This window comes from Onychomys torridus, chromosome 5 (genome assembly GCF_903995425.1).
Source record: "Onychomys torridus chromosome 5, mOncTor1.1, whole genome shotgun sequence".
In the NCBI taxonomy this organism is placed as follows: domain Eukaryota; kingdom Metazoa; phylum Chordata; class Mammalia; order Rodentia; family Cricetidae; genus Onychomys; species Onychomys torridus.
In genome coordinates this window covers 97,409,508-97,437,007 of record NC_050447.1, presented here as the reverse complement: position 1 = coordinate 97,437,007, position 27,500 = coordinate 97,409,508, and the positions used below count along the sequence as shown (strand labels likewise).

Genomic DNA, 27,500 nt, shown 5'->3' with positions numbered 1-27,500 from the left:
GGGAGACCTTGGTTTAGGGGATGTGGGGGTGCGGTATGGCTTGGGAGAGAGGGCTGGGGGTTGGGAGGAGGGAGGAGGTGGAATCTGTGGGTGGTATGCGGAGTGAGTAGAAAATTTCTTAATAAAGAAAAATGGAAAGAAAAAGAAAGAAAAAAAGAAAGAGAGAGAAAGAGAGGGAGGGAGGGAGGGAGGGAGGGAGGGAGACAGAAAGAAAGAAAGAAAGAAAGAAAGAAAGAAAGAAAGAAAGAAAGAAAGAAAGAAAGAAAATCCCAGAGCTTAATTTTAGGATAAATGAGTGAGACAGAGAAACTTTGTCCCTGGGGTTCTTCTTGACTGGACCCTTCTCCTTAGTAGAGACTAAATTGCTTTTCGGATTTGACTTGCCCTCCCTGAACCTCTCCTCCCTTGCTCTCCCACACGGACATCTGGATAGGCTGCCATGTTCCTTCAGAAAGCAAGCTCTCTCATCACTCCCTAATTATCACCTCTGGCTTAGCAGGAATTATTCCTTCTTGATTGGCCAACAAGTCCTATTCTGTCAGGCATGTGGTCACTCCTCTTCTTCCTTTACCTCCACTACCTCGGTGGTGGTTAGCAAGGGGTTTCTGTAACACCGAGTGGCCCATTAGATTTTTCTTTCCCACATTCTGGCCCTAGATGGCTCTCAGTGCTCACCTCTGCCCAGGGTCAAATCTCTGAACCGCTCAGCATGAAGGAGTAATCTGCTGTGGGAGGTGGGAAGCTTTCGAGGGCATCCCCATCTTAATCTCCCCTTGACACTAACAGAGAAGCTGAAATTATTCAGTTTCCCAAACAATGTCTTTCTTGAGCCTGTTTTCGTTGGTTTATTTGTTTGTTTAGCTCCCTTTGTACCAAGGCTGACTCCTTGGATAGTAGCTGTGGCTTCCGTCATACTGGCCCTAGGATTTCTCACCATTGCGTCCATATTTTTCACTTGGAGACTATACAAGGAAAGAGCCAGAGAGCGGAAGAGTGAATTTGGCTCTAAAGGTAAGTCACAGTGCCCACAAGGGCTTCATGTTACAGCTTCCAGGGAAGGTGGGAGTCAGGCCTGTCCTGTGACTTCCAGCAGGAAAATGCTGGATTTTAGAATTCTGAAATTGGAAGCAGTTATGAGCCTTCTAAAATTACAGGTATCTAGTGTGAAGAAAATTGCATGTGACATAGGCAGGGTCAAAACCAGCTCTTTGTTATTTTATACCTTATGTTCTCTCACAGCCCAGCTTCAGGCCCTCTGGCCAACTCTAAGCCCATTTCCCAGGAAGACTCTTATGATTAAGGTCTAGTCCTAAGCCAGGAGGAACTTCCAGATGGCTTCTTGGAAAGACTCTGTTTTTGCTGGCAGCCTTTCTGTTCCTGGTTTACTGGCACTGTTTCTGTCACTGGGAGGGACACGGTGGTGGATTAAACAGTGTCTCTTTGTGTGCTTCTCATTCTGGTCTTCCACCTTCCGCTTGCCTGTTATAAAAAGCCACTGAAATACTTTTGTTTGTTTTCCAGAGAGACTTCTGGAAGAACTCAGTAAGTTGTCTTCTTGTTTTCAACCCCCAGATGTTCTCCTCCTGTCTGTTCACACACCACTGACAGTCTCTCTTTCTTCACATTGCAGGATGCAAAAAGACCGCACTGCATGAAGGTCAGTGGTTCTGAGCTCCTCACTGCCTCTGAAGCCTTATCTCGGGAGTCAAAGACCTGGGAGGGAGGCTTGACCACAAGAACACTCAAACATCTTCTTTAGTTAGTGGTAGGCTGCAAAGGGGGACAGTGGCAGTGACTGGCCTCAGCACTTCCCGTGAGGCATCCAGAGGACCACAGAAGATGGCCAGCGGGAAAGCTCCTTTGACAACATCCTATTAGGCAGTCAGTTCTTAAGTCATTCCGTAGTGAGAGATGGGTCTGGAGAGAAGGATAGCAAGTGAGTGGCCAGACAACTTTCCCGCTACAGGAATCCAACAGCCCCTACAACTCTGCTCCATGTATTTGGGAAGGAGACATAGGCCAAGTACCATCTTGCATTTGCTGATGCACTCTCTCTCTTTGCCTCCAGTTGACGTGACTCTGGATCCAGACACAGCCCACCCTCATCTCTTTCTATATGAAGATTCAAAATCAGTTCGCTTGGAAGATTCGCGTCAGATCCTGCCTGATAGACCAGAGAGATTTGACTCCTGGCCCTGTGTGTTAGGCCGAGAGACCTTCACTTCAGGGAGTCATTACTGGGAGGTGGAGGTGGGAGATAGAACTGACTGGGCCATTGGTGTGTGTAGGGAGAATGTGGTGAAGAAAGGGTTTGATCCCATGACTCCTGATAATGGGTTCTGGGCTGTGGAGTTATATGGAAATGGGTACTGGGCCCTCACCCCACTCCGGACCCCTCTCCGGTTAGCAGGACCTCCTCGCCGGGTTGGGGTTTTCCTGGACTATGAATCAGGGGACATTTCCTTCTACAACATGAGTGACGGATCGCTTATCTATACTTTCCCCAGCACCTCTTTCTCTGGCCCCCTCCGCCCCTTCTTTTGCCTGTGGTCCTGCGGTAAAAAGCCCCTGACCATCTGTCCAGCTGGCAATGGACCTGAGAAAATCACAGTCATTGCTGATGTCCAGGACACCGTTCCCTTGTCTCCGCTAGGGGAAGGCCCTGCTTCCGGAGAAGTGGATACTCTCCATTCTAAACTGATATCTTTCTCACCTAGCCAAGCGGCACATTAATGGCTCTTCCAGCTCCACAATTCCCTTTGATCTCCCTCACACTCCGAAGCTGCAGGTGCCCGTTTCCTAGACTCCTGTTTCTTCCTGGGAGGTCCTAACGTGTTTCTGTACCAATATTGGGGAGATTGAGAGGAGATTCCTAAACTATTTCAGGTGCCCATATCCCTTCAGATCAGAGCCTACACAGGAGGGCTTGGCAAATCACCCGAGGGACCAAGAGGCAATTAGGTTGGCATGAAATTGTGGCAGCAACATTTGGAATAGAAATATGTGGAACAACAGATTTTAGGCAAGAGAAAAACAAAACCAAAGCACAGCATGCTGGGAAAGGAAAGATCTTAGGCTAAAAAGCCCATAGAGAAATTTAGAAAAGACAAGACAGAAACAGATGAAGGGAATGTGGTCCAGTTAGGTATACTTGTCCTGTCTCTAGGGTTTTCAGGACTACATCTCAACATTTCGTATCAATTAAATGTTTTGACAACTTCATACACATATCTAATGCATTCTAATTACTCTCACGCTCCTCTGTTCTGTCTTACTTCCCTCCCCTCCCCTCATCAATGTCCCCTTCTTGCTGACACACTGAGTTTAACCAGGGCTATCCTGGGACACATGGATTGGTAGTTATCCACTGAAGTTTGGTGGGCTCAAGAGGACAGGTATACCTGAGTACAATGATTTCCCCTCTCCCACAGTCGATCAGCACCCACTAGTTCAGCTGGGAAGGATAGGGCCCCTATCATGGCTAACTGTTGACCGGGCCAGTTTTGTGCAGGCCTAATTCTGGAAACTACAGTACCTTTGAGATCATGATGCAAGTGTCCCAAAGAGAGCGTTTCTCAGCCATCTCTCTGTCCCCTGGCTCCCAAGGTCTTTTGTCCTCCCTTCCAGGATGTGTCTTGAACACTGTATCTAAAATTTTCTAAGGCATGTTCTAGAGGATGGAAGAGACTGGCCCTGCCTGTTTGGAAGCAGAGCTGTGAGCAAGCCGGGCAGGGACAGAAAGGAGTGGAGATGAGCAGGAGAAGGAGACATAGGCCGACTACAGAACAGACAGGGTTATAACAGAGAAGAAAAGTTCCAGCAAACCCGTCAGGTTTATATCCGCATGTGTCAGGCCTGCTCTTCCTTCTGTGTTCTCCTTTTCCCTGCCCCGTAGGTCAATCCAACCTCACTTTACTGACTCCATTAGGTAGGTGTGTGTGTGTGTGTGTGTGTGTGTGTGTGTGTGTGTGTGTGTGGAGATAGAGGTTTTCTACATGGCTCAGACTGATCTTGGATTCCTGATCCTCCTGCCTCCACCTTCCAAGTGCTGGAACTGCAGCCATGTCCACCATACCTGGCAAATCCGCCAGTTTTGATTCAGCCTGCTCAGGCAACACCGTTTATTTTTGCCAATCTCAGCTGCACGCTCCCTCGGCCTTCACTGCAATGTCCCCCCACCTCACGGGCACCTTCAGTTCCCTTCTGCTGCCATTCTTCTCCACACTGTGCTGTTGCTTAAGGTAGTCTGCTAAGCCTTCCTGATTCTGTTTTGCATTAGGAGCCCCAGAGTCTCACCAGGATGCTCAACAAGCAGGACAGTTTGCTCCTATTTGTGTCTGCTCCCGTGCCCTCTGCTTGCTGGGGTTTGTTTTGCCGATGACCTGTGTGTCTCCAAGCTCCTCTGTTTCTACTGTACTTTTTCCAGCTTCCAAAAATGGAAGTTGCCCATGGATTTTGTCTAATAAACAAACAAACAAACAAATAAATAAGGTCTGATTGCTGAAGGCAGCTTCTGGACTTTCCTTTGTTCATCTGAAGGAGAGAAACTTGGGTAAAGTGAAAGGGACTGAAAGCTGCCTGGGAACACACTGCCTGCTTCAGCAGTGCTGATCTGTATGATCCCAGGCCCAAGCCTTCAGGACAGATTCACCACAACTGGCACGGCTGGGAGCTACTCATGGGGATCAGACTACCTTCACAAAGGCCACTGTGCTGAAAGCCTCCTGCTCTCAGCCTTGTTTCAGGGGTAACTTCATTTCTATTCCTGTTAAGGTAATTGTGTTGGTGAGTAAACCTCATCCCTTGCTCAGATGCACCAAGAGGGTACAGCTCCCAGCAGAGCTTTGGCGTGCCATGCGCCAGCCTAGTGTTCCATCCCTAGCACTGCACCCCGCCCCCACCCCCGCCCCCATGACTCAATTAAATCTCCAAACAAGGACTAGGCAGTGGTGGTGCACACACCTTTAATGCCAGCACTCAGGAGGCAGAGCCAGGCGGATCTCTGTGAGTTTGAGGCCAGCCTGGTCTACAGAGTGAGTTCCAGGACAGCTAGGGCTGTTACATAGAGTAAACCCTGTCTCAAAAAGCAAAAATATCCAAACACATGAAAGTTGGGGAACACATTCAAACCGTTGCTCTTTGCTCCATCACCTCACAGCACCCAGTGTCCTCCTTTCTTCTCTTCTTTTTCTCAAACACTAGCCACCCTGTACAGCTTGTCTTATACTGTACTCCTGGGAGGAAAGTCTACTTTATCTATGCTTTAAAGAATTAATTTAAGTTAAGCATGGTGACATGTGCCTGCATTCCCAGAAGACAGAGGCAAGAGGACTGTGGTATTTGAAGGCAGCCTGGACTACACAGTCACTTCAAAGGTCAGCCTAGCCTGTATAGCAGCACACTATCTCAGTATAGATACATGTGCTCATTTGTGTTCCAGTTTTACTTGGAGAAATTCACAGAAAACATAGTCCAAACATCCTTTTAAAAATGCAGTGGGGGCAGGTGATTTGACTTACCAGATAAAGACACTTGCTCGATGAGCTTGATCAGACCTGAGTTCAATCCCAGTGACCCACAATGGTGGAATGAATTTTCCTCAGATATCCACATGTTTGTCATACAGCATGTTCACCCATACACATATACACATACACATGCTAAATACATGACTACACATAATTTAACATGTTAAATACCTAGGAAAAGTAGACATTTGCATTACTGTGTTTAATGTGTGATATGTATCCTAATACGTATCTGTAAAATCTCACACAGAATATATGGAACTGCGTCTCTGAGATTAGAAAGAAAAGGGGTCTCAGAACTGGATATGGTGGAACATGCTTGTAATATCAGCACTCTGGAGACTGAGTTAGGAGGACCGCAGATTCAATGGCAATTTGAGCTACACAGTAAGTTTTAAGGCCCTATCAAAAAAGGGGCGGGGAGAGGGCAGAGACAAGATCTCTCAGATTTCAATCAGCTCTTCCTCTGCTTCCCTTTGCCTCACTGTATTCAAGGAAAGTGGTCTGTGGGTGTACTAAATAGTCGTTAGACACTTAGGGAGCACCATGTGCTGATCCTCGGTGCTCCCGTTCGTTCCAGCCTCTGTATGTCACACCCTGACTAACTGATGAGGAGGGTTACTAACCAACAAAGTTATCTTATTTTTACAGGAACAACAGTGTCGAAAAAGAACCAAGCTAAGCTGGCTGTAGTAGCATACATCTCTGTAATCCCAGCACTTGAGTGAGATTTCTTTCTTCTTTCTTTCCTTACTTTGGGACAGCTTTTAGTGTTTAAATTCTATGACTTGGAAGGTGGAGGCAGGAGAATCGAGAATTCAACAACTTCCTGAGCTACAGTTAAAATCCAGCCTGAGCTGTATAAGACTTCATCTCAAAACAAAACAAAAGCATAATTTGGACCAGAATCCTGTTCCACACTATCTTGAACATTGTTATAAATGTGCCTACACCCTCATCCTTAAAAGATTCAGGCTTTCACTAGAACTTAGCCCTGAAACCCTGTTCTTAAATCTGGATGCATACGGAGTTCCTTCAGGGAATGATGGCCCCTTAAAGAACCAGTCATCAGCCAGGGTGACATAGAGCGTTTCTGTCAACAACAGTAATACTAAATTTAAAAATCCTCTCATCAGGTGGCACTCCCGGACATTCTGATTTAATTGGTCAGGAGAAAATTGTTATCCTAAAGGGTTGCCAAAAGTATCACCTACGAGCTTTCCCTAATTTCTGGTAATGCTGGGAGAGTTTCTCTAAGAATTCCAGAAATACTGTATTTAATTTAAGCCATGGTTCTCACAATCATGTATGTGGAGGGCCTGTTAGCCACATAATGTGGAGCGTTATCCCCTAAACTTGTTTGAAACCCACAAGTCAGGATTATATTTATGTTGTACAAAATGTTCTGATATGAGGAACATTGTGAAAAAACTGAATGAAGTTACAAACCATACCTGTTGCCTCACATACTTTTGTAAAATTTCTCAGCAGTTGTCAAGTATGTGACACATTGTTCCTAACCGTATTCTAAACCGCGAAGTTCAGACTCAGTCGCTCTGGGTAGGCCTGTATCTACCTGGATATTGAGAACTGGACATTTTACTCACAGTGTAAGGGATTAAACAGTGTTTCGTCATGGAATTTAAACACTAAAAGCTGTCCCAAAATAAGGAAAGAAAGAAGAAAGAAAAAAGGAATTTCTAGACTAGACACGATGATTCGAGCCTGGAGCCCAGCGCTCCGGAAGCTGAGGCCGGTTCGGACTACACAATGAGACTCCTAAATCTCCAAAACTAAAACCAAGGGTGGCGGTGGAGTGGGGTGGGACAGTTAGTTCTAAAGCCCACAGAGCCAGAACGACTTGTCTGCGGTCCTTCGGGCAGTTAGCTGGCTGGACCTACAGCTGTCTGAACTTCCAGTGAGATTCCAGGGACGATATACCCACGGCTGAGACCGACAGTCGGTCGCCTCCGGTCTTGAGTTGCGTTTGGAAAATCCGCTGTTGTCGAGGATTGCTATAAGGTACATTGGGTGGCTTTAGGAGAGAAACGATTTCTGGTTTTCGCTTTTGTTTTTGTCTAGGAGAAGCTGTTGCCTTTAGCCAGTGCACGCAGCGGCGCTCAGGTCGGACTCTCAGCCTCTGGGTGTGCCTGCGGGGAGATCGCCTGCCCGAGGGCCCTGGAGGAGCAAGTGTGCCGAAGCCCCAGGCCGGGAGTGGCGGGCGGCTGAGCACCGACCGGCTTCCCGCGGAGGACCCGGGGCAGGCCAGGCTGCAGCCGGACCCGCGTTCCGCGCCGGCCAGACGACGGAGGGTTCCGACCTGCTAATCTTTGTCGCTGCCGGAGGTAGTTCACCTAGCTACAGCGAGTACAGTTTAAAGCTGAAACGTTCTCAAACCTCGAGCGCAGGAAGGCCCAGTGGCGAATAGCATTTTTGAAAAGATAGAACAGTAAGCTGAACGGCGTCGACAAGCAAGTCAGGATGGCCGAGCGGTCTAAGGCGCTGCGTTCAGGTCGCAGTCTCCCCTGGAGGCGTGGGTTCGAATCCCACTCCTGACAAACTGAATATTTTCATAGTTCATTCACTTTGATATTGTTTTTTTTCTTTTCCTTCTTTAGTAAACACTTTATTTTTCTTTCTTAGTCTATCTTTACAGTAGAAGCACTGTGTACTTACGAGATAGCTCTTTTAGTATTTCACAAGAAAATTTAGTGAATGTTAATTCTTAATTCATGACTTGTTATCATCACTGATGCCTGTACTCTTACTGGCTAAGTCATCTCATCTCACTGGTCTGATTTTTTTTTTTGGGGGGGTGAGGCTTCTAGTTTTGTATTTGATATAATTATATATACACTTATACTCATTAAGATCCTTCGAAGATACAGAACTGGTATGTATGTGTCTGTCTGCCTGCCTGCCTATCTGTCCGTCCATCCGTCCATACATCTATGTACCTATCATCTATCTACCTATTAACATCTATCTACTGGGATACAAGAAGACAGAAAGGCAAATACACAGAGATTTATCATAAAGGCATGGCTCGCAGCTATTGAGGCTGAGAAGTATCATGATCTGCTGTTTGTAAGCTAGAAACAAGGAAGGCAGGTGGCATGGTTCAGTCCAGGAATGAAGGGCTGAAAATCTAGAGAGCAGAGGCTGTGGCCAGTCAGATCAAGCAGCTCCCCACCCTCACCACGCCTCACCATCCCCTCACCCACCCCAAGCTGAATCAAGTCCATCCACACTAGGAGGGCAATCTACTGAGTTGAGTTAGAGAAGTCCCAGAACCCTGGAGACCCCACGGCTGCTCCAACTGACATTTAAAATTAACCATCACATAGCTGATGGTCGAGCATGAGCTGGTCTCTACAGATGCAAGTGAACAGGACATGTTCAGCCCCGAGGAGCAAACAAATTTGTAATAAATTGGTACAAAGACAGGGCATGGTGGTGTACACCTGTAAGTTCCCCAGAGGCGAAGGCTGGAAGATCAGAGGTTCAAGGTCATCCTCAGCCAGTCTGAGATACAGAAGACCTTGTACATCACTCAGGAGGCTCAGGCAATCCAGCTGTTACTAGATACCACCGCCAGTCAAAGTTAAACAAAACATTGAAAAGAACCTCTAAGAAAAGAATTTTATTTGGGATATTTGGAAATAAGGACTGTTCTAAGTTAGCTTCTGTTGCTCCGATAAAATGCTGACCAAAACCAACCTGGGAAGGAAAGGGTTTATTTCAGTTTAGTGATTACATACAATTTACCATCAAGGGAAGTCAGTGCCGAAACCTGGAGACAGAAACTGAAGCAGAGACCACAGAGGAGCGATGCTTACTGCCTTGGTCCCCAAAACATCTACCCAGGAGTGGCACTGCCCACAATATGACAGGCACTCCCACATCAGCATTAATTAACCATGCCCACAAGCTGGTCTTCTAGAGGCAATTCTTCAGTTGAGGTTCCTAGTGTCTGTCAAATTTGCAAAAACTAAATCATCATATTTAAAGACTGAAATGTAAAACATGATATACACGAACAGGCCAGGGTAGCTTTTGGTAAGTCTGAGAATAGAGAAAATGCTGGTAGTTCTCTTAGGACAGAGAAATCCATATACATTGTTACAACAGAAAGGTCATTGGCAGTGTGTGAACTGAAGTTCACCCAAAAAAGGTCACATACTTGTGTTGAAGATTGTGGTTAGTCCTCTGTGGTTTGGGGAGCGGACATACTAAAGATTAAGCACCACAATGAATGTGGGCTATCTTTAGTGCCCTTAACAACCATTTATCAACCACTTTCTGTACTGACCAGTGAATGCACTAAATTAGGAGAGCATTAGCTTTCATCAACCCCAAAGCTAAGAATGACATCAGATGACACTTGAAATCTGTAGCAGAGATCCCTCCACCTTGCTGTAATCGGTTTCCCTGATGCCCACTAAGGTGTCTATGGTAAGTACATTGGTTAATAACTTTTGCTACCACTGTCCTGTGACTATAAAATGTTCATGTCCACTTTCACAAAATTCAGGGAAACCTGAGTCCATGATCCAAGGCCATGGTTACTCACATTCTGTTCAGAAGAAACTACCTTGTACTTCCTCTGGAGCAAGAGCTGGTGGGAACTCACCCTGCTGTGATGAGCGCCTGGCAGCAGTAACTAGGTAAAGTTTTTAAGATCAGAACTGGCAGGCAGTTAGTTCTATTGGCAATTAGTGAGAAAAAAAAAAAAAGCCAAATATAGTCTTAAAGTAAAGGTAGGCTGTTTGGATGAACTGGCCAAGTGGGGCAGGCCCTGGAAGAACATTTTGTGATCTTAACATCCCATGCCTCTGAGCTTTGTATTAGACCTGCTATATAAAAATGGTACCCAAATGCTCAGTTTCTGCCGCACTCAGCCTGGGGTACCTGGATGCTGTTTCTGCAGTCTGCCTGGGGCAGACCAGGCAGGTTTGGTGAGAGGAAGAGACAGCGGTATGTTGTAACTGGAGGGTAGCCTTTACTCTGAGGATGGAGAAAAGGAGTTTGTGGGCAGAGAGAAAAATCTAACAAATCAGAGAATTTGCCTTCTCGAAGCCACTGCTGCTTACTACACAGTGGAGGTCAGGAAGTGTAATTACCTCCTCAGCTGTCCCTCAGAGTATCAGGATGCTCTGTTTCCACAAAACCAATAGAGCCAAGCTTATGGAATTTCTGTGCCAGATGCTGGGAGCTGGATCTTGGGCAGTGAGTAAGGCTGGCAGCTCCTCAGTGAACTCCTCTTTCCCTGGTCTTGGTGAGGACACTCAGCCAACAGTAGAAGTACATTTCTTTCTTTTTTCAGATTTCTCAATTTCTTCATACTGCAAAATTTGGGGGAAGGCTCCCCACTCCTACATCTTCTTCAGGTCTCCATGGTTCAGAGTGTCACTCACTCTGTTGACAAGTGACCATAGAGATGGTTTCCTGGACAGGTTTTCAGATGCTGCTTTCCAATAAGCTCCGGTCACAATACAGATTTGAAATGAATCATGGCTTATTTATATGGTTTTCAGAGGTGCTATGGGGCTTTCCACAACAGATTTATCAATCATTTCAAAACTGGCTTTAAAAAATAAATAAACAAATTAAAAACAAAACAAAACAAAACAAAAAAAACAAACCATTTGGGGGAGACTGTGAGAGTACACCCATTCAAGATTCCTGAGAAAGAAAATAGAATAGCCAGAGGTCCTGTAGTTCTTGTTTTCTGTCTGCTTTCCCTGGTAACTTTTGCGTTTGCTTGGGGGTTTAGGGGCACGATGACATCACTAAGAAATGCCTAAATTTGTTCTTAAAGAAATAACCTTAGCTTTTGTTATTATTAATTTCTTTTTAATTAGAATGCACTTCCCAATCTGCATAAATACTTCTGTGAAGTGCGTGCGATGCATGAAGATGACTTTGACTTTACACTTGAACAGACCATAGTTTCACCGAATATCGGAAAAACCACAAAAAGGCCCCGCTGGGATTCGAACCCAGGATCTCCTGTTTACTAGACAGGCGCTTTAACCAGCTAAGCCACGGAGCCCGCACGCGTCCTGGCCCTCAAATCAACAAAGAAAAGGAATGAACCTTGCTTTTGTTGTATGTTTTCACCAGCTTTTTATTGAAGATGGCCCAGGCAGTTCCTCAAATCTTAAAAATGGTCTCAGCTACAAGTCAAAGACATAAGAAACTGCTCAGCTGCGAGAAGACTGAGTCCTGGTCCGGGTGAGTTGGGAGAAGTACGGGTGCGGGCTAGATGAGCAAGAAGGAAGCTATCTCGAAGGGCAAGTCCTCTGTAGCTCATCAACACGCGGACAAAAGTACCACCGAGAGAAAAGCGAATAGGCGGGGCGCTCAAAACGTACGTACGTAGGTACGTGTGTGTGTGTGTGTGTGTGTGTGTGTGTGTGTGTGTATGTTACACTTATGTTCCCAACCCCCAAACGGTCCATGCAGCAAGCAAGCTTTTTTTATTTTATGATTTGTAAGTTAAATTCAAATTTAAGATTTTGATCATTCTTTAAGTGTCTCCACCTTCCCCCGCTCTTCTGTAAATTTAGGTATCATCTACCTCCTTCTTGGTTCTAAAATTGACGATAAGAAATCCAGACACAAGTCTTAAAATTTTAAGACTCCATATCAACAGCCCATTCTTGGAAAGGCATAAAGGAGAGGCCGTGTTCAACAGATCTGGAGGGAAAGCCTTATGCTTGTCCAAAGAGTCTGATTTGATAAAAGGTCAGCATTTCAATAGTTCTAAACTTGATAGTTGAAGGATTTGTCACACTGTAAGACAGCCAGCCGTTAGATGACAAAGGTGGGGGACAGTGGAGGTCTGTGAGTACTAGGGTTCTTACTTTCATTAGATGATTCATGAACTATGAACTCTATTTATGATCTATGGACTTGAAGAAATAAGCATCTGTTTCTTTCACATCTGAGAGTGGAGACAGGACAGAACTCTGTGTCTCATGCTGCTCACGTTAAAGAAAAGAAGAGAGGCAGACAGCAGCTTTCCTTACGTTTTGTAGCAAAACCAGAGGACAGTATATTGAGACACAGAGGGTACGAGTTCATCATAGTGTCAGCTTGGCCAAGCTGCAATTCCCAGTTATGTACTTAAATACTGATGCTGCTGGACATAGTGGGTTCACTTAGAGCCCAGGCTACTCAGCAGACAGGCTGCAGAAGTTTTAATCATGTCAATCATGTAAGGCAGTTAATAATGTATTCTTCTGGATTTGGTTTCTCTGCCTAATACAGTCACTAATTGGAAGCTGGATCTCTCTCTCTCTCTCTCTCTCTCTCTCTCTCTCACTCTCACACACACACACACACACACACACACACACACACGACCCAAATAAGATTCACCCAATACCTTGCTGTGGACATGGTTCAGTAAATTGAGACAGCCAGGAAAGGCCTTGACATTTTGCAAAATGAAGGGAGTTTGTATAGTTTAAAAACAAAAGGACAAGGCATGTGGACAGAGCATCCAGTCATCTGGGTTAAAGCTATTCTGGACACACTTGATAGCTTTCAGAGATGCTCTAGGATCTCTGTCTCCACCCTCCTGTCTCCACCTCCTCAATGCTGGAAGTGTGACCGTGAGCTCCTTTGACTTTGTGTTGGTGACATTTCAACATAATTGGTTTCTTTTTGAAATCTTTTTTTCTTTATATATAATAATATCATTCTGAGATGGAGTGGGGGAAAAAAGCACCAAATTACCTTAGGGGTATGTGTAGAAAACCTGATGAGAAAGAGCCATGTTTTTTAGGAGAAAGCTTTAAGTTAAGTAGGCTTCCCTTAATGCTTAAGTCTAAAAACAGTCGCCTGTGCTTATGTTAAGAGTTGTTGAAACTGTATGACCAAACCTAAATAGTTTTCTAATCTCAACATGTATAGTCTGGACATCAAACAATTCAATTCTGTTTAACAGCCCTTGATTTATTTACAGTGCATGGATAGAGATGCCTTTTCAAACATATAGAAAGATTGAAACACACATATGAAAATAATTCTTGCTTAGAAACTATCCAGCATTGACAGGCCCTGGAAAGGCATCATACTGGGCAGTGCCTATTGCCATCTTGTTTGTTAAATATTTGGGGTCGGGGGCATCAGGGCACACTGTGACATGTTCCATTTTCCTTACTTGTATTATTTCTCCTCCATATCCATCACACTTTTGTTTAGAGCTTTACTGTCTTTATCAGAACTGTCTTGTTATTTTTTAGAGGGCACGGGAGGATCCGTTTTCTTCACTATTTTATCTCCCATGCATCCAGCAGTATTGATTGAATGAATGTGAGCGTGAATAGAAAAGCGACACTGGGGACACCTCTCACTACCTTTTGGGGGGGCAGGGGGGGAGTAGGTGGGGCAAAAGCAAATCTAGGAGGGACTAAAGATAATGGTCTCTCCTAAACTAAACCTAGACCAGGAGGGCAGGACAATGTTAAGTATGGAGAACAGCGTAACTAGTCCTCTGCCCCACCCAAGAGCCACGTGTGCAGGGCCAGTGGCGCAATGGATAACGCGTCTGACTACGGATCAGAAGATTCCAGGTTCGACTCCTGGCTGGCTCGGAATGCGCTGTGTGTTTTTTCTTGCCCTCTCGGAAATTCAATGAAGAAAATCCATACACGTCTGAGATTGTAACAAAACAAAATAAAAAAAGCAAGAAGGTCACACTGAGATCATAATTTTTATTGTTGTTTTTCTTTTTGAGTTTTTTTCACCCTGTAACCCAGTCTGTTGGAATTCACAGCAAGCCTCCTCCCACAACCTCCCTTAAAGCTCATCGCTTCTTTGTAGACCAAATTCCGCGTCTGACCATGCGGTGGCGCCACCACCGTATCTGTGGAGCGGTGATCTCCTGGCCGGGCTGCCTGGCTAGTCCATTTTGGCTGTAGGATGATTTTTAAGTAACCTCTTAAGCCATTAAAATCCGTTCAGAGCAGTTAATTTTAATAACAAGGGTATTTTGGAGAGATTATTGAAGCTTCTGTTTAATTCTTTTCTATTCAGTCATTTGTAGAATAGAATTTGGTTTCAGGTCCGGGCTACGGGACGCGCGCGATCTTTGTGTTTCTCCCTGTTTCTCGGGTTTAAAACACGTGGGACACCTTAACAAATCACCAAACACAGCCGCAGAAGCGAATAACACCGAGAGAACACTTCAAGGCGAGGGCCCCTTAACAACCTGGTTTCCGTAGTGTAGTGGTTATCACGTTCGCCTCACACGCGAAAGGTCCCCGGTTCGAAACCGGGCGGAAACATACGGTCCTTACTTTTAATACTAGAATGGAACTGATTCTAAATAATTTTCCTCTATTATAGTCTCCCCCCCCCCCCCCCCCCCCCCCACCAGTGTGCAGCTTGAATCTATTGCACTGGGCAGGCCCTATTTCCCACACCCAAGCCTATATATGCCCCTTTCAATGAGTTAGGACCCCTTCTCCGTGTCCACACTAGCTGCCGGAAGCGCATTCGGGGCTCCTTCCGGTCCCCGCGCGGCTGGGTAGCCCACCGCCCAGGATCGCCCCTTCTCCCGACTCAGGTGAGTGCGTGGCAGCCTCCGCGTGCGGACCTCCGCGAGGACAGTAAAAGAAGCCTCGGCGTTCCCACAAATGCTCTCGTGAAGGCAGAATCGGGAAAAGGCCGTCGCAGGCCCGATGCCCGGGAAGACAGAGAAGAGCGAGGGGCGTTTGGCGGGCTGCCCTAGGCGCTGCCGAGCCCATCCCTGCCGGTTCCGTTCCGAGGGGACTGCAGGACCCAGTCTCCCTACATGTCGTCCCCCTCACCTAGTCAAAAAGAAAGCTGGGCGTGAAGGCTCACACCAGTAACCGCAGACGCTTGGAAGGTTGAGGCAGGAGGATTGCTGTGAGTGCAAGGCAACCAACCCTGGGCTACAGAGTGAGGCTGTCTAAAACAAACCAAAAGTAAAGGCAGATCCCCAAGTTAAGAAAAAGATCAAAAGAACCCCGCGAGGGTGCAGAGATCTCAGGGATGGAGAGAGACTAGAACTACCTAGAACTCCCAGAAATCCAGTTCAGCAACCATCAGGGAAGCAAAAAGTTACTGCTAAAATGATTGTTGAACGCGTTTGCTGGAGATTTGGTGGGAATGAGTGTTGGAGAGGACGGGGTTTAGTCCCTGGGCACCTCAGCCAGGCTTGCTGTGGGAAAACAAAACAAAAACTGTTCACCTCAAAATGAGCCTAATCCGAGATATGTCATTAGCTCTCACTGTTGCCTCTTTAGTAGTCCTAAGGCTGCCATAGCAACATTCCATCAAACTGGTGCCTCTAACAAGAGAAACGGGTCTCAGTCCTGGGGGCAAAAATCCACGGACTAGGTGTCAGCAGGCTTCACCTCTTCTGAGATTTTTTTGTGTAGACAGGCAGTTTTCCACCATGTCCTCACAAAACCATCTCGCAGTCTATGTTTTTTGTATTCTAATCTCTTCCTATGAGTACACAGCTAAGATTGGATGAGAGACCACCGAGTGACCACATTTTACCATCTTTATGATTTAAAGACCCATATCCAAACTGAGGACGGACACCCACAGTCACATTCTGGGATCCTAACCTTTGGGTTAGGATTGTAGCATATCGGTGTACAATTCAACTCATTACATTTCCACTTATCCAAGAACGGAAGTCACATTTCCTCAACAACAGCAACAAAGAAATTGTAGCACATGCCCGTGTCCTCATTTGTCATTCACATGTGTTTATTGTAGAAGATACTATTGCTTTTTATTTCACTTGGCTAAAGCTATGTCTGCCAGTTCATGTAAACTTCACAAGTCTTTTTTTTCCAGATGAAAAATGCAAATTTTCTTAGATTAAAAAGTATATCCAATGGACTGTGGTAGTTTATGCCTTTAATCCCAGCACTGGGAAAGCTGAGGCAGGAGGATCACCTTTGAAGCTAGCCTGGGCTGCTGAATGAGACACTATTTCAAAAGAAGGATAAAGTTAATATTCTTATTCCTTCTTCCTTGTAACTGGTGAGGGGGAACACTGTTCTATGTTATAAAATAATGTGGAATTAGCAATTTGAGTGGGAATGTATCTCTTGCCTAGCACAAGTCTGACCTTGGCTTTGAAGAAAGTGGGGGTGGGGGAGGAGAGAGATTAAGTTAAATTGGAGCTAGGTGTGGTGGCTCATGCCTTTAATCCTAGCACCCAGGAGGCAGAGGCAGGTGGATTTCTGTGAGTTTGAAGCCAGGCTGGTCTACAGTGCGAGATCCAGCACAGCCAGGGCTACACAGAGAAACCCTGTCTGAAAAACCAAACCAAACAAACAAACAGAAGTTAAATAAGGAACTTGGAGGAGAAAAGCCCAGTTCTTTACAAGTGAATGTAAGTGAGTGATTCAAATGTTCTTGAAGCATTTATCTTTTTTTTCAAGGTAAACAAATAACAAGTATTTTATTTGTTTGCAACTAAGCTTGTTAACAGTATATAATGAAAATGTATAAAGAATAATGTCGCAGTTTTTGCTTAGATTTAAATCAAAGACATTCATTAATAAGGAATCTTCAAACGTGAATACCCCAGAAATGTGCGAAGTCCATCCATCTCAACAACTGTCTCTATCACCTTACTTTGGAAGGTGTTGGCAAACATTTGAATCAAAACTCAGGAGTTTTCCAAAATAAAGCCATAATGAATAAAACTATTCTATATTCAAACTAAAACAATTTTAATAAACTTTCCTTTCCAAAACAATAGTAAAGGAAACAAGGCATTTTGTAAAATGTGGTCCTGAACAAGTCACGGTAAAAATAAATGTGTACTTAACTCCACCTCAACAGAGGCTGCTCTCTGCTCACAGGCTCGGGACCAAGGCAAACAACAGCCAATAATCAGCTTCAGCAGGGAGCTGCCAAAACCAAGCTCTAACAGTTGAACACCGAGACCTTTAGGGGAGTTTGGGGGAACCTGGACAAAAGATCCAGATCCTTGCTGAAACCCCTGAGAAGGGGAAGCTCCTCCCACTGAGCCCAGCTCTGCACTCCCCTGTGTTACACTCCGAGCACACCCTGATGTTCCGCTCCAGGGGAGGACTGTTTCCTGTAGAAGTTCAGTGGAAGTTCTGGACTGTATGAATGAGGTGAGCGCAGACTCCACAGGGTATTTTAAGGTTTGGAGTCAAAGTGTTTTCCAGCACAGCTAGGTAGAGTCTGTGTGCTGATGGCCCGTCTCCAGTTTGTTCTAATTTCTCTAAAAAAAGAAAAAGAAAAGAAAGAAAGACAAAAGAATTGTTTTAGTCCTAAGACTTTAAAAGTGGTTGATAAGTCTTAGTGAAATGATTATCTGTCTAAATAATGTGTGGCCTTTCTCATATCTCTAAAAGTCAGTTTTGTATTTTTCACTGACTGTGTAGTTCTAAAGTTCATAAAATCACATGAAGAATTATCTGCTAGGCCATAACGACCTTTTCTCAACACGTATGAACAAGTATTTTAATAATTTTATGTCTTATTATTAATCAAATAGTTCCTAAACTGCCTGTTTGATATTACTAGACATTTTTAGAGATGATTTAAGTTCACAGAAAATGTAAGCAAAAAGTTCCCATGTATCACTTTCCCCCTAAGACAGGTTTTGTTGTTTCGTTTTCTGAGACACTTTGTAGCCTACCTTACCTCTCCAGTGCTGGGTGCCGGGGTTGAAGATATGCAAGGTGCCTCCAAGCACTTCGGTTTTAATTCGTGTGTGTGTGTGTGTGTGTGTGTGTGTGTGTGTGTGTGTGTGTGTGGTTTTTTGAGTCGGGTTTCTCTGTGTAACAGCCCTGGCACTTCTGGCATCTACTTTGTTGACCAAATAGATCCGCCTGCCTCTGCCTCCCAAGTGCTGGGATTAAAGTCATGAGCCACCACCGCCCGGCTTCGGTTTTAATTCTTATTGGTTGAATTTATGTGTATGAATGTGTGCGTGCATGCCGAGGTCAAAGAGGGTTTCAAATACCACCAAGCTAAAGTTACAGGAACCAAACTCAGGTTTTCTGGAAGAGCCATCTGTCTAGCCTCTAAAATCCAGGGTTGACAAGAGGATTTACTCAATGTGGATGGACTATGGACTCTGTCAACCATTATACAGCAGCTGCTGTTAAAGCGATTCACAGAGCAGTCATTGACATTCAGATCTCTGTTTCATATCTTTCCCTTCCTTCCTTCCTTCCTTCCTTCCTTCCTTCCTTCCTTCCTCCCTCCCTCCCTCCCTCCCTCCCTCCCTCCCTCCCTCCCCTCCTTCTCTCCCTCCCTCTTCAAAAATTGCTTTACATAAAGCAGCATTGTTTTCCAAATATATACTGATTTCACACATAACCCTCCAGCAGTTGTGTATATGGTTTGATTGTTCCACATCTACTGAACCCTTCATATTGTCAGGCAACTTAATTTTCATCAGTTTAGTGGGTAAGAAGCTATATCCTGTAGCTCATATATGTGTTTCCTTTATCATATATTCTCTATTCATTTGTCTAAGTAGTACTTAACACTTTGGGCCATAGTTGGTTTTTTTTTCTTCTAAATTTACATTTTGTGCCCTTTTCATGGATCTACAGAAGTTTTTATATATTCTGGATTCTAAACCTTTGTTAGTTATATGTCACCTATGTTCATAGCAACATTATTCATAATAGCCAGAACCTGGAAACAACATAGGTGCCCCTCAACCGAAGAATGGATAAAGAAATGTGGTACATATACACAATGGAGTACTACTCAGCAGAGAAAAACAATGACATCATGAAATTTGCAGGCAAGTGGATGGGAATAGAGAATATCATTCTAAGTGAGGTAACCCAGACTCAGAAGGACAAACTTGGTATGTATTCACTCAAAAGTGGATACTAGATGTAAAGCAAAGGATAACCATACTGCAACCCACAGCTTCAGAGAAGCTAGCTAATAAGGAGGACCCTAAAAGGAATGCATGTATGGCCCTGGGAAGGGGAATAGATAAGATCTCCATGAGCAAACTGGGGGTGAGGTGGGTAATGGAGGATAGGGGATAGGGATTGAGAACATGAGGGAACGAGATTTCGAGCTGGAATAGGGACAGAGTGGGAGAGTGAGGAAAGAGATACCATGATATATGGAGACATCGTGGGGATAGGGAGAAACAGGTGTCAGGGACCAAGATGTCAGGGACCAAACCATGGAAAAGTGCTAGCTAGGCCAGAGAACAAGTCATACACACACTGCCCTTCCCCAGAGCAGTAACACCTGTTTACTAACCAGAGGCCCCCGAAGATAAGAGAAAATTCCTTAGTTAGGTGTCATGACAACCGAACATAAAGAACATTCCACAGTCAGGTAGCCTAGCAACAGAACAAATGGGCCTTGACCTTAGCCAACATCCTGCAGTTGCACGCCCTGCATCCCTTCCATGTTCTGCACATCTCTTCCCCCTTCCCTCCTTCCTGCCTCTTCCCCCTCCTGTGCTTATATAAGCCTTGCTGAGGAAAATAAAATTTGCAGCTTGATCAGAATCCTGTCTTGCTGTTGTCTTTTGTGTCCTCCATCCCTTTCATTCTCTCCTACAGGTGGGTCATCCCTGTTGAAACCCCGCTGGCTGGGGCAAACAGGGTGCTAGGAAAGTTCCCAGGAATCTACAAGGATGACCCCACCTTAAACTACTGGCAATAGTCAAGAAGGTGCCTGAACTGGGCCTACTCCGGTAATCAGATTGGTGAAAACCCTAACTGTCATCATAGAGCCTTCATCCAGTAACTGAAGGAAGCAGATGCAGAGATCCACAGCCAAGCAGCTGGCCGAGCTCCAGGAGTCCCGTCGATGACAGAGAAGAGGGATTCTATGAGCAAGGGACATTGAGATCATGATGGGGAAACGTACAGAGACAACCAAACCAAACTAATGGGAACCTGTAACTGTGGACCAATAGTTGTGGGGCCCCCATGGTGCTGGAATAGGCCCTCTGCATAGGTGAGACAGTTATGTAGCTTGATCTGCTTAAGGGGTCCCCTGGCAGTGGGATCAGGATCCGTCCCTGGTGCATGAGTGGGTTTTTTAGAGTCCAGTGCCTATGGTGGGACACCTTACACAGCCTTGGTGCAGGGGGAGGGACTTGGACCTGCCTCAACTGAATGTACCAGGCTCTGCTGACTCCCCATGGGAGACCTGGCCTTGGAGGAGGTAGGAATGGGGGGTGGGTTGAGAGAGAAGGTTGGGTGTGCAGGAGGAGGGAAGAGAAGGGGATCTGTGGTTGGTATGTAAAATGAATATAAAATTTATTAATAATAAAAAATAAAATAAAATCTCTCACTAAAAAAACTTTAATAAAAAAGAATATAAATTGACAAACTGAATCTAATTTTTAAAAATGCCTCCAGGAAATATAATGCTAGCTTATGAATTACTAGCTACTTTGCTTATTACAGTAACCACATACCTGAGAAGGAGCAACTTAAGGGAAGGATGATTTATTTGACTCTTACTTTGGGGCATAGAGCATCAGGGGTGAAGGCTTGGTGGTGGGCGGCGCTCCCAGTCTTGACAGTGGGCGCTTGCTCATATCTTAGAGGCCTGGGAGGCAGAGCATCTTCTTTTCTTCGTATTTTACTTGCCATCCACGAGTCACTAGCTTTAGTATACTTTTATTTTTAAGTGTTAAACGTGCTGATTGCTTGGTGGTTCATGTGTTTCGTGTCTTGTTGAAGAATTCCCAGGAGTGGTGTGAGAAAGAAGGCATCCATGACTGGCAAGCTACGGGCCACTTACCGCCCCCTCCATGCTAAGGGAAAAGCAAAGGGATGAAGGGGAGGCGTCTGAGCCACAGGCCACAATAGGCCCCTGGACAGACAGACGGGAGAAGAGCTACCCAGAGGGACACTAGGAAGCAGATGCTGGCAATGGCTGGAACAATCCTGCTTAAAAACTCACGAAGCTTCCACAGTTCAGCCCCAGAAGGAGAATGACCCTCGGATACCAAGTAAAATGGCACACGCTGTTAGGGACCCTGCTGTCAAAAATCACTATTTTTAAAAAGTCTTTTTTTTTTTTTCTCAAATTTTATTTTTCATACGGATATTTGTGTTTTAATTTTACATATCAGCCATGGGTTCCCCCCCGTCCTCCCCCTCCCGCCTCCCTCCCCCGCACCTTCCCCCCCTCCCCTCCCCTCCATTCCCATCTCCTCCAGGGCCAAGACTCCCCTGGGGATTCAATTTAACCTGGTGGATTCAGTACAGGCAGGTCCAGTCCCCTCCTTCCAGCCTGAGCAAAGTGTCCCCACATAAGCTCGAGGTTCCAAACAGCCAGCTCATGCACTAAGGACAGGTCTGGGTCCCACTGCCTGCGTGCCTCCCAAACAGTTCAAGCTATTCTACTGTCTCATACAATCCCTTCTCTTTCTTGCCAATTGGACTCTTGGAGCTCCGTCTGGGGCCTGGCCAAGGATCTCTGTATCTACTTCCATCAGTTATTGGATGAGAGTTCCAGCATGACAGTTAGGATGTTTGGCCATCCTATCACCAGACTAGGTCAGTTCAGAATTTCTCTTGACCATTGCCAGTAGTCTACAGTGGAGGTATCATTGTGGATTTCTGGGGGCCTCTCAAGCATTTTGCTTCTTCCTGTACTCATGTGGTCTTCATTTATCACGGTCTGTTATTCCTTGTTCTCCCTTTCTGTTCTTGATCCAGCTGGGATCTCCTGCTCCCCTAAGCTCTCTTTCCCTCGAACCTTGCCCTTCATTACCCCACTCACATCCAGGTTGTTCATGTAGATCTCATCCATTTCTATGTCATTGGGCGATCCCTGTGTCTTGCTTAGGGTCCTGTTTTCTAGGTAGTGTCCCTGGAGTTGTGAGTAGCAGTCTAGTCATCTTTGTTTTACATCTAGTATCCTCCTATGAGTGAGTATATCCCATGTTTGTCTTTTTGAGTCTGGGTTACCTCACTCAGGATGATTTTTTTCTAGATCCATCCATTTGCCTGCAAATTTCATGATGTCATTGTTTTTCTCTGCTGAGTAGTACCCCATTGTGTATATGTACCACATTTTCTTTATCCATTCTTCAGTTGAAGGGCATCTAGGTTGTTTCCAGGTTCTGGCTATTACACAATGATGATATGAACATAGCTGAGCAAATGCCCTTGTGGTATGATTGAGCATTCCTTGGGTATATGCCCAAGAGTGCTACAGCTGGGTCTTGGGGGAGATGGATTCCCAATTTTCTAAGGAAGCACCATATTGATTTCCAAAGTGGCTGTACAAGCTTGCATTCCCACCAGCAGTGGAGGAGAGTTCCCCTTGCTCCACATCCCCTCCAGCATAAGCTGTCTTCAGTGTTTTTGATCTTAGCCATTCTGACAGGTGTAAGGTGGTATCTCAGAGTCATTTTGATTTGCATTTCCCGGATAATTAGGGATGTTGAGCAATTCCTTAAATGTGTTTCAGCCATTTGAGCTTTCTCTGTTGAGAATTCTCTGTTTAGTTCTATAGCCCACTTCTTAATTGGACTGTTGGGCATTTTGATGTCTAATTTCTTGAGTTCTTTATATATTTTGGATATCAGCCCTCTGTCAGATGTGGAGTTGGTGAAGACCTTTTCCCATTCTGTAGGCTGTCGCTTTGTCTTGTTGACCATGTCCTTTGCTCTACAAAAGCTTCTTAGTTTCAAGAGGTCCCATTGATTGATTGTTTCTCTCAGTGTCTGGGCTACTGGTGTTATATTTAGGAAGTGATCTCCTATGCCAATGCGTTCAAGACTACTTCCTACTTTCTCTTCTATCAGGTTCAGAGTAACTGGATTTATGTTGAGGTCTTTGATTCACTTGGACTTAAGTTTTGTGCACGGTGACAGATATGGATCTATTTGCAGCTTTCTACACGTTGACATCCAGTTATGCCAGCACCATTTGTTGAAGATGCTTTCTTTTTTCCATTGTACAGTTTTGGCTTCTTTGTCAAAAATTATATGTTCATAGGTGTGCAAGTTAATGTCAGGGTCTTCAATTCAATTCCATTGGTCCACATGTCGATTTTTATGCCAGTACCAAACTGTTTTTATTATTGTAGCTCTATAGTAGAGCTTGAGGTCGGGGATCATGATGCCTCCAGGGGTTGTTTTATTGTACAGGATTCTTTTGGCTATCCTGGGTTTTTTATTTTTCCACATGAAGCTGAGTATTATTCTTTCCAGGTCTGTGAAGAATGGTATTGGTATTTTGATGGGGATTGCATTGAATCTGTAGATTGCTTTTGGTAAGATCGCCATTTTTACTATGTTAATCCTGCCTATCCATGAGCATGGGAGATCTTTCCATTTTCTGATATCTTCTTCAATTTCTTTTTTCAGGGACTTAAAGTTCTTGTCATATAGGCCCTTCACTTGCTTAGTTAGAGTAACCTCAAGGTATTTTATATCATTTGTGGCTATTGTAAAGGGTGATGTATCTCTGATTTCCTTCTCAGCCTGTTTGTCTATTGTATATAGGAGGGTTACTGATTTTTTTTGAGTTGATCTTGAATCCTGCTATGTTGCTGAAGGTGTTAATAAGCTATATCAGTTCCTTGGTTGAATTTTTGGGGTCATTCATGTATACTATCATGTCATCTGCAAATAGGGAAAGCTTGACTTCTTCCTTTCCAATTTGTATCCCCTTAATCTCCTTTTGTTGTCTTATTGCTCTGGCTAGAACTTCAAGTACTATATTGAATAAGTACAGGGAGAGTGGACAGCCTTGTCTTGTTCCTGATTTTAGTGGTATTGCTTTGAGTTTCTCTCCATTTAATTTGATGTTGGCCCTTGGCTTGCTGTAAACTGCCTTTATTATGTTTAGGTATGTTCCCTGTATTCCTGATGGCTCCAAGACCTTAATCATGAAGGGGTGTTGGATTTTACCAATCAATGTTACTGGAAACCCAAACTTTGCTCCTGCTGAAGACCTCCTACCTTGAGTATGGTCACGCAGCAGATGGATCTGTGCCTTGGGGATGGGCTAACCTTCTGATCCTGTTCCACACCTACACTTCTCTTCGTATTTAAAAGATAAATATTGGCCAGACTGGGCAGTCTCTGTCAGCAAGGAGAAAGAATCCGGGCAGTGGTGAGTACACCAGGTCAAGTCTATGAGAGGAATAATAGTTCAGCAAGATAGGAACACAGTTTTAGCATCTGAGATTTAAAATCTCTTATGTGGAAGGAGCTTCTTTCCACAGAAAGTCATCCTCTTTTTGTTAATCCTGCCTGTATTGAAAAGCAAAAGAGAAAAGCAAATATTAAGGGTGGTCTAAAGACCCCGGAAAGGCCTGTGTGTGTCTGAAGACCCCGAAAGGCCTGTTTGATGCTCTAAAGACCCTAGAAAGGCCTGTGTGTGTGTCTAAAGACTCTGGAAAGGCCTGTGTGGTGATCTAAAGGCTCCGGAAAGGCCTGTGTGGTGATCTAAAGGCTCCGGGAAAGGCCTGTGTGGTGATCTAAAGGCTCGGGAAAGGCCTGTGTGGTGATCTAAAGGCTCCGGAAAGGCCTGTGTGGTGATCTAAAGGCTCGGGAAAGGCCTGTGTGGTGATCTAAAGGCTCGGGAAAGGCCTGTGTGGTGATCTAAAGGCTCCGGAAAGGCCTGTGTGGTGATCTAAAGGCTCCGGAAAGGCCTGTGTGGTGATCTAAAGGCTCGGGAAAGGCCCTGTGTGGTGATCTAAAGGCTCCGGAAAGGCCTGTGGTGGTGATCTAAAGGCTCCGGGAAAGGCCTGTGTGGTGATCTAAAGGCTCGGGAAAGGCCTGTGTGGTGATCTAAAGGCTCGGGAAAGCCTGTGTGGTGATCTAAAGGCTCGGAAAGGCCTGTGTGGTGATCTAAAGGCTCGGGAAAGGCCTGTGTGGTGATCTAAAGGCTTCGGGGAAAGGCCTGTGTGGTGATCTAAAGGCTCGGGAAAGGCCTGTGTGGTGATCTAAAGGCTCGGGAAAGGCCTGTGTGGTGATCTAAAGGCTCGGGAAAGGCCTGTGTGGTGATCTAAAGGCTCGGGAAAGGCCTGTGTGGTGATCTAAAGGCTCGGGAAAGGCCTGTGTTGGTGATCTAAAAGGCTCCGGAAAGGCCTGTGTGGTGATCTAAAGGCTCGGGAAAGGCCTGTGTGGTGATCTAAAGGCTCGGGAAAGGCCTGTGTGGTGATCTAAAGGCTCCGGAAAGGCCTGTGTGGTGATCTAAAGGCTCCGGAAAGGCCTGTGTGGTGATCTAAAGGCTCGGGAAAGGCCTGTGTGGTGATCTAAAGGCTCGGGAAAGGCCTGTGTGGTGATCTAAAGGCTCGGGAAGCCTGTGTGGTGATCTAAAGGCTCGGGAAAGGCCTGTGTGGTGATCTAAAGGCTCTGGAAAGGCCTGTGTGGTGATCTAAAGGCTCTGGAAAGGCCTGTGTGGTGATCTAAAGGCTCCGGAAAGGCCTGTGTGTGTATAAAGACCCCGGAAAGGCCTGTGTGGTGCTCTAAAGACCTCGGAAAGGCCTGAGTTGGCGCCTTGTACAGCTCAGGGACATAGGATCAGGTTTTAGGATGTGTGTTTCTTTTTCTTTTCTTTCCTTTTCCTATTTGTTTATTCCTTTGTTTATTCATATTTAAAGGGTCTTGTTTTCTAGCTCTGACTGGCCTGGTGTTCATGAAGCAGCCCAGGCAGGCCTCCAACTCAGCTCTAGAATGTCTCACCTTCTCCCTTTCAATTTTTATTTATCTTGCTCGGATTGTATTGAGTTTTTAAAAATAAATATTAAGCTCACAAGAGGAAGTCTCTTTTGATGAACTTTCAGGAAAAGAGACAGTTGTCCTTTGCTTATTGCGTAGGGGCCTCCTCTGCTATTCTCATATGCGACAGGCCTCTGGCAAGGTCTAGCCCACCCCTCTGGTGGTGACCAGGGTCCTGTCTAGGACTTGGAGCTGAACCTGATACTCGGCACTCCGTAAGTCCAGAAGGAAAGAGCAATGACTTCTTTTCTCTTTTTGCAAAGACTTCTCTAGTCTGAAACCATACATATATCAACTTCTAGCCGAAGGTGGTGGAATATTTCTGAAAGAAGACAGGAAGATCATGATTTAGGGATCACCCTCGTCAACACAGTGAATTTAAGACCATTAAAGACGACATGGCTCTGCCTCAACGTTACCAGCTTCTGAATATTTACTTTGGAAAACTGATTTTGAAACTCCTCGAAATCGTGCCTACAGAAACCAAAGGAAAGAGAAATTAACGCCGCCACTCTTGGCCATGTGACCTCTGGCAGTGATTCCAAACAAACAACAAACAATCAGACAAAGGGCTGGCCTGAAGGGGCGAGCGTTCGTAGAGCCGCAGTGACCAGAGAGTGCGTTTCCGGACGCAGCTGCGTCAGCCGTAGAAGTGAGGGTGTGAGGGCTGATGGGGACGGAGGAGTGAGCCTGGGGAAGGAGAGCTTTCCTCGGCCGAAAGCCTAATCCCCACCTGGCGTCTGGTCCCCGTGCACAGGCTCCCAGCTTTACCTTCCGCCAATCCCAGCACCGGTGTTTCAGTGATCTCCGCGTCCTGTCCCCCGTCCGCACCCCCATGCCCTCCGCGGACCAGGCCGTACTGTCCGTCAGCGGTACAGGCGGAAGTCACCCCGGGCTGTTCCGCGAGTACCAAGCCACAATCCCACACTTTTAGCTTCGTTTTCTAACCCAAACTGTCCTCAAAGAGGAGGCAATGATCCTGCCTCTCAGGACTCCTTTCTTCTCTTCCCTTGCGGTTCTGGAGTTACGGAACACCTCACCCAGCTCAGGAAACACTTTCTTACATACGATATTTCACCTTCTTCATTTCGGTTCCACCAACTTGTTCAGATTTCGTTGGGCTTTTAAAAGCAAACATGAAACCCACAGAAAACGTCTCTGTTGGGTGGATTGAAAATACTGTCTTGTGTTGAACTATATCGAGATGTCAAAAAGGAGCAAGGCAGCCACCGAGCACCGCCAGGTGG

The 27,500-nt window shown here is 45.4% G+C and overlaps 1 protein-coding gene and 4 non-coding genes across 5 annotated transcripts in view; 4 read left to right on the top strand and 1 right to left on the bottom strand.

The window, feature by feature from the left end:
• The window catches only part of LOC118584638 (butyrophilin subfamily 1 member A1-like), an 8,988-nt gene extending 4,515 nt beyond the window's left edge, over positions 1-4,473 (top strand). Inside the window, exons 4-7 of the mRNA XM_036188901.1 lie at positions 862-1,011; positions 1,522-1,542; positions 1,631-1,657; positions 2,069-4,473. Of these exons, the coding sequence (XP_036044794.1) occupies positions 862-1,011; positions 1,522-1,542; positions 1,631-1,657; positions 2,069-2,733 (863 nt within the window). The 3' untranslated portion in view covers positions 2,734-4,473. The remainder of the gene's footprint in view (positions 1-861; positions 1,012-1,521; positions 1,543-1,630; positions 1,658-2,068) is intronic.
• Positions 4,474-8,003: 3,530 nt separating this feature from the next.
• On the top strand, positions 8,004-8,086 carry Trnal-cag. Its single transcript has one exon. It is a non-coding gene; the product is annotated as a tRNA-Leu (tRNA).
• Positions 8,087-11,509: 3,423 nt separating this feature from the next.
• Trnat-agu lies at positions 11,510-11,583 on the bottom strand. Its single transcript has one exon. It is a non-coding gene; the product is annotated as a tRNA-Thr (tRNA).
• A 2,478-nt stretch (positions 11,584-14,061) lies between these two features.
• On the top strand, positions 14,062-14,134 carry Trnar-acg. Its single transcript has one exon. It is a non-coding gene; the product is annotated as a tRNA-Arg (tRNA).
• Positions 14,135-14,754: 620 nt separating this feature from the next.
• Positions 14,755-14,827, top strand: Trnav-cac. The gene has a single exon. It is a non-coding gene; the product is annotated as a tRNA-Val (tRNA).
• Positions 14,828-27,500: the final 12,673 nt, after the last annotated feature.